At 36.5% G+C, this 14,458-nt stretch overlaps 1 protein-coding gene and 2 non-coding genes across 3 annotated transcripts in view; 1 reads left to right on the forward strand and 2 right to left on the reverse strand.

The window, feature by feature from the left end:
- The window catches only part of LOC119837702 (chloride channel protein 2), a 59,993-nt gene that overhangs the window by 41,391 nt on the left and 4,144 nt on the right, over nt 1-14,458 (forward strand). The window contains exons 5-20 of the mRNA XM_038363432.1: nt 609-742; nt 1,006-1,162; nt 2,562-2,650; nt 3,815-3,936; nt 4,301-4,402; nt 5,685-5,787; nt 6,652-6,780; nt 8,350-8,512; nt 9,351-9,442; nt 9,656-9,794; nt 11,886-11,989; nt 12,091-12,288; nt 12,814-12,907; nt 13,102-13,240; nt 13,745-13,865; nt 14,023-14,139. Of these exons, the coding sequence (XP_038219360.1) occupies nt 609-742; nt 1,006-1,162; nt 2,562-2,650; nt 3,815-3,936; nt 4,301-4,402; nt 5,685-5,787; nt 6,652-6,780; nt 8,350-8,512; nt 9,351-9,442; nt 9,656-9,794; nt 11,886-11,989; nt 12,091-12,288; nt 12,814-12,907; nt 13,102-13,240; nt 13,745-13,865; nt 14,023-14,139 (2,003 nt within the window). The remainder of the gene's footprint in view (nt 1-608; nt 743-1,005; nt 1,163-2,561; nt 2,651-3,814; nt 3,937-4,300; nt 4,403-5,684; nt 5,788-6,651; nt 6,781-8,349; nt 8,513-9,350; nt 9,443-9,655; nt 9,795-11,885; nt 11,990-12,090; nt 12,289-12,813; nt 12,908-13,101; nt 13,241-13,744; nt 13,866-14,022; nt 14,140-14,458) is intronic.
- Trnas-gcu lies at nt 7,634-7,715 on the reverse strand. Its single transcript has one exon. It is a non-coding gene; the product is annotated as a tRNA-Ser (tRNA).
- Trnas-gcu lies at nt 10,427-10,508 on the reverse strand. The gene has a single exon. It is a non-coding gene; the product is annotated as a tRNA-Ser (tRNA).

Consider the following 14,458-nt stretch of genomic DNA (forward strand, 5'->3'; position numbering starts at 1 on the left):
TAATTAATGTTCAGGGTGTGATCGTTTACCTTCGGGCGAACCACACCTTATATGTGAGAATAATATCGTATAAAGAAACAAAAGCTTTAAAGATACAAAGGCCTTTACTAGGTCACTGCCTTTGCAAATGAGTAATTTTATAGTGCACCAGAATTTTTATATTCATAGCTTTCGTCTATTGCAAACTTATCCTAGCACGGTTTTCTTTCAATAAATTGAACTCTTTTTATGTATATTATCTATTCTTCTGCTAACTGCTATTAAGCTGGCGAGTCAGTTTGAACGTGAGTATCTCCGGAGCTATGCACCAATTTAAGAAATTCATTCGCTGTTGGATTCATCTGCCTGTGTGATGTATGCTGTGGATGTACCACAGGCTATTATAATATATATTATTTTATTCATACCTAGAGGACGAACACAATTTCGTCTTCCTTTTTCTTGTCTTACTAATACCTACCTACTGCCTTCTTCGAGAACTGTACTGCTTAAAATAAGAAAAAATTATCAATTCATAGTTCCTGATTATCTCAGGCGCGTACAATGTAACATTCATTAGATTTTGAATTTTGTAGAAGTGATTTTATTTGTCCCATTTATTTCTCCAGGGTCTGGTATACCCGAAATGAAGACGATTCTCAGAGGAGTACACCTCAAAGAATATCTCACGTTTCGGGCTCTCGTCTCGAAGGTGGTGGGCCTGACAGCTACCCTCGGGTCTGGACTGCCCTTGGGTAAAGAGGTAAGGACATGATACCTAGAAAAAATAATGGTAATGGATTTATGTGCCTTTAGGACTGCTGTTACAGGATTTCTTATTTTGTTATTATTATTTATTTATTTTTTCCTTCGCTGAAGCGGTGGATTTTCTTTTGTAAATAAAACATTTTTACACCACATTTCAGTACCCTGTAAAAAGCTTTTTGCTTTGGATATAATATGTATTGCTTTTTTGTTTTTTTTTTGTCTTGTTTGCATTTTTTTATTCATTTGACTTTACTCCAGGGCCCCTCAGTCCACATAGCGTCCATGGTGGCCTCTCTCCTATCGCGTCTAGTGACGACCTTCCAGGGGATATACGAGAATGAATCCCGCACCACGGAAATGCTGGCCGCCGCGTGCGCAGTGGGCGTGGCCTCTTGCTTCGCCGCGCCTGTGGGGGGTGAGTTCGTTTGTGACAAAATTAAAAAAAAAAAAACGAAATACGAAATATTGACATTTAAGAGGCAATGTCATGCTGAAATACCTTTGTATATACAACTAGCTGTTCGCCCCGGCTTCGCCCGTGGTACATATATAGTCTATGTTACTCGTGGATAATGTAGCTTTCGAATGGTGAAAGAATTTTTAAAATCGGTCCAGTAGTTTTTGAGCCTATTCATTACAACCAAACAAACAAAGTTTTCCTCTTTATAATATTAGTGTAGACAAGCAACACACACAGATACATTTAAACACAAAAATACGTTGACAAATGAATAAAAAATGTTTATAAATCAAATACACTCTTTTTACTTATAAAGTGCAGTCTACGAAACTCGTGTAGTGTTTGGTGCATACATCAGAAACATACAAAAAAATCAAATATTTTTTATATTACAATAGTCTATATAAATACTAAATTGCGAAATAATATAAATTGCTTGCAACAGCACTTATAAGATTTTGTTGATAATTAATGCACCACGCGTAATTATAATTGGCCTTGTACAGAGGAATGTATGGAACTAGATATGCCGAGATAAATCCGTTAACAGCTGGTTGCCTTTGGTTCCTTTTTATTATTTTTGGTTCTTATGTTATGGGGAAGTAAATTATTACAAAATTAGCTGAACTAACGATCTGGCATGACATTCTTATCACTTACAAGTGTAAAAATAGTTTAAAATGTATTCTCAGAAAAGCGAAAATTTATAAGTATATAATATAATAAAGAGGATTTTTTGTTTGTACCCTAAAGGCTCCAAAACCATTGGTCCGATTTTGAAATTTATTTCATCAAAAGATAGCTACGTTATTCCCGCGTGCTATAGGATACTTTTTACCCTGAAAACGTACCATGGGCGAAGCCGGGGCCAACAGTAATTTGTAAAATCCATTAAGTGGAATGGGAAAGAATTTTCTGAGAAACATCGTACAGTAGGTCGTTTTATTAACACGTTCAAACAAACAAACAAACCCTTAATTTTTATATTATAAATGTACATATGAAACTGATTATTTATTACCCTGATTAGGATCGCCAGGTTTAAATAATTTCCGTATGTATACTCTGCGTAAGTGCTAGTGAAACAATTTAGTTGATTCTATCGTTAAAGCGTGTTTGATTTTAGAAATTCACTATTTTACAATCGACTTCAAAAAAGGACGATGTTATCTTCGACTGTATTTTTTTGTGTTTTTTATCTTAAATGATTTTTGGGTGAAACGGTTTTTATGATTCTCAATTATTTGAAAACGGGTGCTTCCCATATAAACCCATTTAAATTTGGTCCAGTTATACGAATTTATTATCTAAATACATATAATACTTTCTTTAAATATCCAATGTCTTATTTCAGGTGTGTTATTCTCAATTGAAGTAACGACGACGTACTTCGCCGTACGGAATTACTGGCGAGGCTTCTTCGCCGCGTGTTGCAGTGCTATTGTGAGTATTAAATGCTGTTAGATATGACGTGCGTGTGTTTTTTTTTATTATAGAGGGGAAAAATACTTTTAAGTATCCTCAGGTTTGGATCTTCGACCTGGTATGTCGGTCTCGACTCTGTGGCCCATACCGACTAAAATACCCTCTTTCTTCATTTGTCCATATCCCCTAGGGACGGCCGTCGTCAGGCTTTACTTCACGGGGGGACAGACAGCATGAGCTTTTCCTCTTATTTAAGCTACTTTGTTCATAGCTTTACGCGCCCTTTCTTTCTTTCTTAGGTCTTTCAGCATCTCCGTGACATAGGCGCTCGTTGCTTCCCATGCTTCTTCACATGACAGCATCACTTTCAGTATATTTTCAGGGCATACTTTGGTATTAGTTATTGTTTCCCAGGTGACGTGCGTGTGTGTGTGTGTGTGTGTGTGTGTGTGTGTGTGTGTGTGTGTGTGTGTGTGTGTGTGTGTGTGTGTGTGTGTGTGTGTGTGTGTGTGTGTATGTGTGCATAGTGGGCAATGGAGCTGGTGGGTCGCCTGATGGTAAGCGCTACCACCGCCCATGACCATCTGGAGAGGCGTAAGGTCGAATGCAGACCATAAGGTCTGGGTCTCTATAAATGGATTGCCGACTTTAAATTGGAAAGGGATTATAAAGGATATACGAGAGGAATGAGGAACGAACTGGGAAGGTTAAGGAGTAGGATTTGGGTCTCCGGCTGCCCCACTCACCGAACGAAACACAATAGCATGCTGCTATTTCACGCAGGTTTTCCGTGAGTGTGTGGTACTTGGTACTCCCCTGGTGAGAGCTGGCCAAATTCGTGCTGTACATGCTGGACTTCAAACTCAAATTCAAATTGATTAAATTAAGTTTTTTGATTTTGAATATCAATCTTGATATAGATAAATTAAATGTAGGTATATCCTGTATATGTTATCTTTTACATACACAATTGATACGTACATTTTTTTTTCTACCCTCATACAAAACAAATTTTATATATCCTTATACCCTTGATTTTTGAAATATCGTTACTTGAATATAAGACTTAAATAACTGTAACTAAATCCAGATGATGAATACGAAGGTACACATTTAATCTACCCTCACAAATGGAAATTGTTAAAATACCCTCATTTGTAACAAAAAATTCAATTGCAACAGATGTTCCGCTTGCTGTCGGTATGGTCAGGAGCGATGCCGACGGTCAAACCTCTATTCCCCACCAGTCTCCCTCAAGACTTCCCATTTGATCCACAAGAGTTCGCTGTTTTCGTATTACTCGGGTAAGTACAGACATTCTAACCAACTAAGAATAGAATCCACTCAGCGCTAAATTGTGACGTCATTCATCATTCAAAAGAATTATAAATCTGTATTAAGCAATAACGTTTGATGTTAAATTTGTTGTGAGAGAATGACAGAGTAATATAGGCTTATAGAAGTTAAAAACTTTGTGGTCACGTGGAGACTGACCACGCTCGCTGTAGTGTTCGAAACGTCGGGTTAATAATACAATGAATAAATTGCGTTTAAAATCCGTTAATTCTTTTTAAATTTCTAAATGTATAATACTCGCGTAAAGTCAAACACAAGAAAATATAGGCTGTTAATTACTGCTTGCTTGCTAAACAGTTATTTAATTTCCAGAATAGTTTGTGGCTTAATGGCGGCGTTGTGGGTGTGGCTGCACAGGCAATACGTCCTCTTCATACGAAATACTAAATATCTGAGCACGTTCCTACAGAAAAAGTGAGTTGTTGTTTTTACATTTATATCCCTTACTAGCTGCGCCCCGCGGTTTCACCTGTGTAAGTCCGTATCCCGTAGGAATATCGGGATAATAATAATAAAATATAAGAGTTTAATAAAACTAAAAAACACGCTTTAACAAAAATCATATTTTGCAAATTGAATACTGGAATAATTTTATGAAATTAGTGTATTGTCATCGGTCCTCAATAAATCTACAAAGTTTGAACGAAATCTGGCCGTTTAAAGTGGGTCAAAATCGCGCCCAAAGAAGTCGGTTACAAACAAACATACAGGTGAAGCTAATAAAAAGCGTGTAAAAAGTTGCCTATATTTTATTCCAGTTGTCCAGCTGTATACGTACCAAATTTCATTGCAATCGATTCAGTCATCAACAAACACACACACATCCTTACAAACTTTCGCCTTTGTAATATTAGTAGGATAGTAGGATAGTAAGTTGCCCAGGAGGGGATTTTGGGATTTACTCGAGCGCGTCAGATTAATATTAGTGAAGGTACCTGACCTATTGCTAAGTAGCTTCAGAAAGTGTGAGCAGTTAATATTGGTGCGCTCACAGGAGCCGCAGGACAGGAAAAACTATCGATAATTCTCTAAGATTACGCTCAAATCGTCAGATTAGCGACATTTGGATTTCTTATGTTAATAAACCCTTAATATCTTTATATCTTTTTCTGACGCTCGTGTCCTATTTAATAAAATTTTTGCCCTTTCTTCATAGCCACGAAACACCCATCTAAATCGTAAGATTAATCTATATTTTATTTCAGTGATATGCTAGAGCATTCAAAAGCGCATCAGATTTTGTGATCTGATGCGCTTGAGTATTTCCGTATTCCTGTTTAATAAAAAACAAATAAATGTACGGTTCTCCACCACTAAAATTAAAAATATTATAGGCCTTAATTTCTCGCTATCATCTAATCTGCGAATTCCAGTAGGTTTCCGTGATGTTCGGGTAAATACACATTTAGCATCTTCGCCTTCCCTCCTATTAACACTTACCCCCATCAATATTATAAATGCAAAAGTGATTGTGCGTTTTTCACGTCGAAACTGCAGAACCGATTGGGATGCAATTTGGTACATATATATAGTTTGAGACTCGAAAATGGACACATACTAAGTAATTCGGATCGTTATAAAGTGTAACGTACCATCAAAGTATCTTTTCTTTTATATTTTATTAAGTATGCATAAATAAGAGAAGTTCTCTTTTGTGAATTTCAATGAATAACACCCAGGAACTCTTCTATTTCAGTCGTTTCATTTACCCCGGGTTTGTTACCCTGGCCGTTATGTCAATACTGTTCCCGCCCGGGATTGGAAAGTACATGGCCGCTGACCTGGGGAATCAACCGCAGGTAGAAATGTATTTATTATTTATTGGGCATGATAGTAAGCTGGCCTAAAATGGAGTGCTATCCCTACTTACTCTTTCACTATTCCCTTGAAGATTGTACTCGTGGGGGAACAGACTCAGGATGCATGTTCCAGTCCTTAGCGGTTTGAATGGAGAAAGTGAATAATTCATCACCATTCGTCACTACAACTATCATCAATATCATTGACGTCACGACCATTATTTTAGATTTAAAGACTATTTACTCATAAGAACAATTCTTTCACTAAAAATGAGTTATATGTTATCTTTAATTAATTTATGCTTATATATCTAATTTAAAGTAATTATATATTATAATATTCAAATCAACAAGCTACATTACTGTTACAATGTTAGTTATAGTATATATATGATATTTTAGTAAATTTTTTAATACATTGAGACTTTTGCAATTTTTTTGTCTTTGGTAATCTGTTAAACAACTTTCAACATAACCATGATCAATTACAAAGGACCATTGGCAAAAACTGCTGACTAGTAAACCTCTGGAATAAAAATGAATTTTATAAGTTGCATTCATATTCGATACATTGCACGCCAAACCAGTTAAAACCAAGAAATGCACCTAGACTAGTTTAAACCGAGAAATACTACTAGAAATTAGGTTTCCGAAGTAGACGAAACTTAAATGAAACTATTTAAGTTTAACCATTTAAACTTAAATGAAGCTATTTGGATGTAAGAATAATCTTCAATATCAGTTCACACGATATAAAGTTATGTGCTAACAAACACACAAAGAATAATACCGTCGAATTGGGGAACTCCTCCTATTTTGAAGTCGGTTAAAATAAACTAAATGTACCAGGTGTTGTTGTAACAGGTGTTGTCCCTATTCGCCAACTTCACGTGGTCGGACGAGCTGACAGCGGAGCAAGCCGCCATCGTCTCGCACTGGCAGACGCCAGAAGTTGATCATTTTGGATGCTTGATTATTTATTTCTTCTCCATTGTGAGTATTACATGTTGCATGTTATATTTTTTATTGTGCTAGTCGAGCACGCTTCGGCACGAATTGGGCCGGCTCGCACCGGGGAAGTACCGCACCCCCACAGAAAACCGACGTGAAATAGTGGCATGCCACTGTGTTTCGTACGGTGAGTGGGGGAGCCGGAGTCCCGTTCCCTTTTCCTCACCCATCCCAGTCCATTCCTTCTTTCCAGTTTTTAATCCTTTCCTTTTCCCTGACTCCACAAAAGCGGGCAGCACATTCGTAGAGGCACCTTTGCGAATGTTCATGGGCGGTGATGATCGCTTACCATCAGGCGAACCACAAGCTCAGTTGCCCGCTATGACATAAAAAAAATATTTTACTAGCTGCGCCCCGCGGTTTCATCAGCGTAAGTCTACTATCCTGTAGGGATATCGGATATAAGTTATATGTTATTCCAGTTATCCAACTATCTACGTACCAAATTTCATTGCAATCGGTTCAGTAGTATTTGCGTGAAAGAGTAACAAACATACACGTACACATACATCCATCCTCACAAACTTTCGCATTTATAACATTAGTAGGATGTTTTTTATTATAGATTATGTCGTAGCAAGTTAGTTTATTTAATCAATTATAATTTATTAATGAAACATTTCATGTTTACTTTATTTCAAAATATTGAATTTAAAACACAATTTCACTTAAACGTAAAATCATTAAATTTATCACAGCATAATATTTGAATTTATAATATAATAATGTCTTATAACTGACATAAAAAATTAAAAAACAAATATATCTTTCAACATTGTTTTTTCAAATTGACTATTTTATACATAGAAGAAATATGAAAAACATCAAAAAGAATCGACGAGGATGGGATTCGAACCCACGCGTGCAGAGCACATTGGATTAGCAGTCCAACGCCTTAACCACTCGGCCACCTCGTCATATGCATTAGCTTCCAATTTCTTAATGATTTTACATTTAAAGAATGAACAAACAGATGTTTTATACCGTCATACAAATTTACGATTTCACGCTTCAAGCCTGAATTGTACCTGTCATATTAAATGCAAATAGTAGTTATTTATTGCTCTTACTTTAATAATAAACGTGAATTGTCCCTCTGTTTGGATTGTGTTTACTTAAGTTAAATAAATATGTCAAATATAGTAGAGAAATCTTGCATAGATACCCACGGCACCCGAAAAAAGGTCGTGGATTATGTCGGATTACATCGAGCCGCTATAGTAAAGGGACCACGGGTGATGGTTAAATATGTTTATTCCGGCTAATATTATGGTATGTATATCTGGCTCATCTTAACGCTTAAACCACTTAACCGGCTTGGATGAAATTTGGTATAGTTTAAAGTCCGGAAAGGTTGTAGGGTACATTTTATTTCATGTTCACGCGGGTGAAGCCCCGCGGATCAGCTAATATAACATTTATATAAATAGGGAGGCGTTGTATAAATAGGGATGTAGCAAAAAGTTGTATGGGAAGGTCAAAACTTGACGAATTTATCTACGACTTTTTATGATTGTTAATGTAGTTATATTAATTTTTTTTTATTTCCAGTACTTCCTCAGCATGGTATCATGCACTTTGCCAGTACCAGCTGGTATTTTCGTGCCGGCATTCAAAATGGGCGCCTCGTTAGGCCGGTTTACGGGTGAAGTGATGCATTACTTCTGTCCGTTGGGCGTGGCCTACGGCGGACATATACAGAAGATATTGCCTGGTGAGTTCTTTGGATGGTTACATTTTTTTTTAACGAGGAGGAAATCTTCAAAAGATACTCTAGCTTTGGGGGAAAAGTAGAGCATGTGGGATTTCTACCCACTAAAACCTCCTCGGCGGCCAAACTGACAGCATAATAGTAGGGATCCTGGGATCTCCTATGGAACGCACCAGGATTGGAGGGTTACTCTTACTCTCTCTTATTCTCCAGCTACAGCTCGCTTCGGAACTGATTGAGCCAGCGTAGAGAAAGGTACACTCCTATAGAAGATCGGCGTGATACAGTAGTACGCGAATGCTATTGTGTTTCGTGCAGTGAGTGACGGGGGCCTGTATCCTTTTACTCATTCTTCCTAGTGCATTACTCCGTTTCTATTGTCAATCCTCTCCTGATGCTTTACTCATTATAAACGGGCAACGCATTTCCAGAGGTAATACCTCTGCAAATGTTGATCGGTGTAGTCCTTTGCCATCAGGTGACCCACCACCCAACACCTGCTCGATCCTGTCGTCATTCTACTACTCATGACTAAACGGGCAAGTCTGCAAATGCTTATGGGTGCTGTTGATCGCCCATCATCCAGCGACCGGCTCGGTTGCCGTCTCTGATCAAAAAAACTTAGTTATCTACAGATAATAGTTTGTATCCCGAATAGCCTCGCATAATTAGATGACTGCTATTTAATACTACTACTGCGCATGCGCACAAATTCGTAACTATATCTGTTAGGGAAGGCAAAAAAAAATTTCACAAATCTCTCTTTATTCTCTTATTATTATTATTATGCTTTACTTGTATATACAGTTGTAAGTAAAAATCTTTTGTTTTTTTTTTATAGGGGGTTACGCTACTGTTGGGGCGGCAGCTTTCACTGGGGCAGTTACGCACACTGTATCCACTATTGTTATTGTTATTGAGATGACTGGACAGGTGAGATTTTTTTCTTTATGATTAGCAGGTTTAGGTTACGGATAAATTCCAACCAACACTGATGGCTTCTTAATGCCCTAACTAGCATTGTTCTGAATAAATAGCCTTAATTCATATTAGCTAGCCTATCCTGGCCTAGCTCTGAATATATAGCATAATTGAATTTCATATTTTATTATGTTCTCAATAATAAAAATATATAAATATTTTCAGGTAACCCACTTACTGCCAATCATGGCTGCGGTGTTAGCCGCGAATGCAGTTGCCGCTCTCTTGCAGCCATCTTGCTTCGACAGCATCATACTTATCAAGAAATTGCCTTATCTGCCAGATTTACTGTCCTCAGCTAGCCGTGAGTTATTATATATGTTATAATAAATATTTTATTTTTTAATATCATTCTATGTACTATGTGTAATTTTTTCTTTTATATTTTATTGTCAGCTTTTCAAATTTATTTTTTAATACATCAATTGATTCAAGTAGAGACGAAAAAATAGCATAAATCATTGAAATCCGTTCAGTCATTCTTGAGTTGTAAGTGGTGTTACTTACTTACTTAATTGAGAAAAATTTCGCCGCCTATTAACTGGTTTTTGATGACTAAATTCTATTTAAATTTAATAATTTCATTCTGAGATTTATGGAGGATGGATTTTGATATATATGTACGGATTCCTTTTTTACATAATTGCAACCGCAATATTTATTTATACGGGTACAACCGCAATATTTATTTATTACGCGTATTTTTCTATACGGATATTGAATATAGTAAATAATATGTTATGAACAATAAATGTTTATTAAAACATAAAAAAATTGCAAATTAACTGATACGCAATAGTGTCAATAAATGTGGTGAGAAATGATACAAATCAAGCAATATCCTCTTAAATTTACTCCGTTTCCGTAAACGCCACTATATCTGTTATTATTATATTTATTAGTTAAGAATCTCCAAGAATAGAAAACAAAATAAATCGACGAGGATGGGATTCGAACCCACGCGTGCAGAGCACATTGGATTAGCAGTCCAACGCCTTAACCACTCGGCCACCTCGTCATATGTGTTTGACGAATTAAATTAGACTCCCATTACAATTAAAACAGATTATATGTGATAACATATGATAATTAGTTAATTTTGATGATTGTGCTGATAAACAAACTAATTAAACATATATTATACTAGTGGTCTGTCCTGGCTTCGCTCGTGATATATAAACTTTATCGTTAATATATCAAGTACATATACAACAGTGAAAGCATCTTGAAAATCGGTCCCACGGTTCCTGTGATTAGCGCATTCAAACGAACCCTTCAGCCTTTCATAGTCTCGCGCATTTTATGTTACTAGACATGTAAATATGTACATACATAGGTATATATATATATATATATATATATTACGACATTTACTCAAGTTTGATACAAATATTGGACCAAGTGAGTTATGTCGGCATTAAAAGTAAAAGGTTTCGATACAGCTAATTAAACATTTATTTATCTGGTCCTATATATATGCTATTTCTTTACTTCTCGTCTCGTATTTTTACTCTATTTAGCCGATGTTCCTCAAAACAAAAACTGATGTTTTTTTTTTGTTTTGTTACTCGAACCCCGTAGATATATTGAACCGATTAACGTGAATCTTTTTATGTTTGAGAGTCTGAATCTGGAGTGGTACCTCTCCCTAGGGACGTCGATACCTTTTGTGTAGAAAAAGTATTTTATATTACCTTTAGTGTACTAGTACATAGGTTGCTACACTCTCTTCGAGTAGCATAAATGTGCCTGTCAAGCAGCTTAATCAGCCGTTCAATTAATAGCCTAGCCACTTTATTGAAGAGCGCCGAACAGCTAATTAATGTTTCAAATAGGATACATACATTAAAATAGAGACTAAGATGTTTTTGTAGATATTTTAAGGTGTCACTTAAAATAAGTGTTCGTAAAATGTGTTTCTTTCTTTGTTTACTCGGTACGGTGTAATGAAACGTAGGAAACACTTGTAAGAATAAAATGGTTGAATTTTGGCCACAGTATTTGTATTTCTTACACTGTTCTGTACTTAGGTCGATATTTTTTTTTAGGGTACCGTACCCAAAGCATAAAATTGGAGCCCATTACAAATACGCTGTCTAAAAACTAGATTTGGCTGTCCGTCTGTTATCAGGTATCTCATGAACCGCGATAGTTAGATGAAATTTTGGAACAAAATCTGTTTCTGTAGCCTCTTTGTTGTTAACGTATAATAAAAACTCGAGTTTCAACAACGGTTGACACCTGAGTGTGATATGTAATCAATTATTTTTCTTTTTTTTATGATTAGCTGGCTTGTTTAGGCCTCTTTTATAGCTTATTTGTTGCAACCCTTAATATAGCGAGTCCGACTCGCACTTGACCGATTTTCAAATATTTATTTAAATATAATCTACAGGTATGTACGACATTTGCGTGGAAGACTTTATGGTGAGAGACGTGAAGTATATATGGAACAGAATGACCTTCCAGCAGCTGAAGGATATCCTCAAAGCGAATAAGGTAATGTATAGACATCATAGTTCGTGATAACATTTTGCTTGGTGATCTTGAGAAAAAACTAGACGGATTTTAGCCTATAACAACTAATTATTTCCACACAGACAATCAAGAGCTTCCCGTTGGTAGATAGCCCAGCGTCCATGGTACTCCTCGGCTCCATCCACCGCTGGGAGCTGGTGAAGCTAATCGAGCAGCAAGTGGGCCGCTCCAGGCGGCTGCAGGTCGCCGCGCTGTGGCAGCGGGAGGCCGAGAGGAGGCGGGAGGAGGAGAGGAGGGTGCGCAGGCCGTCACGCTTCGAGGTGAGGGAGTAAAGAGTAATGTATTTATTATCTGGATGAAGATAAGGTCTTGGACTTCTAATTTCGGTAGTCTTAGACCTTCAATGTATGAGATTATGAAAAAGCTGGTAGGTTAAATTAAATGACTAATCAAAAGTGCTTGTAAAGGTTTACATGAGCTTCGAAATGATCATACTAATAAACACTGAGAAATAAACTAAATCTCGATGAATAAAGCAAAAAGAATGATGAATGTATTCTCATTCTCTGCCAACCCGCACTTGGCCAGCGTGGTACATTATGCCCTGAATCCTCATAGGTCGCCCGTGTCCTAGCATTTGGAACTTATATGAGCTGATGATAAAGATGTTCGTGTTGAAGGTTATAAATTCATAATTTCAAAGGAGAAAAGAGAGAGTGAGAAAGAAAAGAGTGAGAAGTCAGGGTATGATACAAAATAAACCATTTTTAATTGAATTCTTTAAGAACGTTAATCTGTACAAATTTCTACCATATTCACCTATCATAAGGTTTATTATCTAACAGGTGACTCCAGCGCCAGATATGCTTCAAGTACCAGGATCAGGCATGACGAGAGGCACTTCTCTCACTACCCAGGATCAAGGGGGATTAATACCTGGTATGGAATGACAACTGACCTTTACTTTAATACTATAAGGTTTTAGAAATAGAGCAATCTTAAACGAAAAGGAAAATTATTTCCTAATTATAAAACAATTCTCCTTCCTCTAAGGGGAACCAAGTCTTTATAACACACAATCTATGTTTGATACAAGTTTTCATAAGCTTTCTAAAAAAAAACCTTCATTCCAGCACCAGGCCAGCTGTTCCGTCCGAAGTCGATCCTGAAGAAGACCAACTCGTTCACCTTGGGCCGAGGGTTGGGAGCTCCACCTTCTCCGTCGCTGCCGCACCCTGCTGTGTATACCACTGTCACTGGAGCTGAGACCAGGTAATATTTACCGCTTACGAGGCTGACCCAATACGTATATTACGTGTGAACTAGTTACAGATAGAAATTAAAAACTTTTTAACGGATTTTAAACGCGATTTATTCATTATATTATTAACCCGACGTTTTGAGTCTCCCTAAATGTATAATACTCGCGTAAAATCAAACACAAGAAAATATTAAGTATCAATACAGTTTATAGATCGCCTGATGGAAACTCAATATATGCACAGTAATCCAAGTTACCAGAATAAATAGAGTAGTGTTAGGCTCTTTCTTACTTCCACGATAAAAGCGCGTATTTACAACATTGTATACATATTTAGCGGTCCGCCCCGGCTTCGCCCGTGGTACATATATAGCCTATGGGCTATCTAACACTGAAATAATTTTTCAAATCGAACAAGTAGTTCCTGAGATTAGTGCGTTCAAACAAACAAACCAACTCTTAAGCTTAATAATATTAGTATAGATATTTTCTAAAATACCAATGTCTTGTTTCAGGATTCGCGCAGCATTCGAAGCAATATTCAAACGTTCCACTCTCCTACCAGACGTGGAGGGAGGCCTTTCAGATGGACTCAGTTTGCCTCGCAGTCCGTCTATTAACAAAAAAGTGCAATTGGTGAGAATTTATTTCATAAATCTATATATATTCATAAATCTAGTCAAAGATGGTTAAGTTAAAAATCTGAAAATTTCATAATGTCTAATACTCCTGTAAGATCAAACAAGAAAATACTGAGTGAAGATGCTTTACCATATTTTTTTTTCCTTTTCAGCCACGCGAGAGAGTGTGCGACATGTCACCAGAAGACCAAAAGGCGTGGGAGCAATTGGAAATGGCCAAAGAGATTGACTTTGATAGGATGCTGCAAATAGCTAGGAAACGAGATATGGTATGTTAATTACTTTAAGTTACTTTGTGCTGCTTTTTGTTGTATCTGAAATGGATTCAATTAAATGAGAATTTATTTTCGCACGATGTCTGAGACTTGGAATATAATTACTATAATTAATACATAATATTTACAATCAACATTTCTAAGGTATTCAATTTATATTTAAAATATTAATGCACAATTGCAAGTAAAAGCCAGTTATTTCAGAAGAACTTTCATAAAGAATATTTGTAAGAAATTTAATTATATACTTAGTCTGGCCATAAATACTGTTACACTTAATTATAAAAAAATATTACATTTGAATTTCGAATCT

The sequence above is a fragment of the Zerene cesonia genome, chromosome 28 (genome assembly GCF_012273895.1).
Source record: "Zerene cesonia ecotype Mississippi chromosome 28, Zerene_cesonia_1.1, whole genome shotgun sequence".
NCBI classification, from domain to species: Eukaryota; Metazoa; Arthropoda; class Insecta; order Lepidoptera; family Pieridae; genus Zerene; species Zerene cesonia.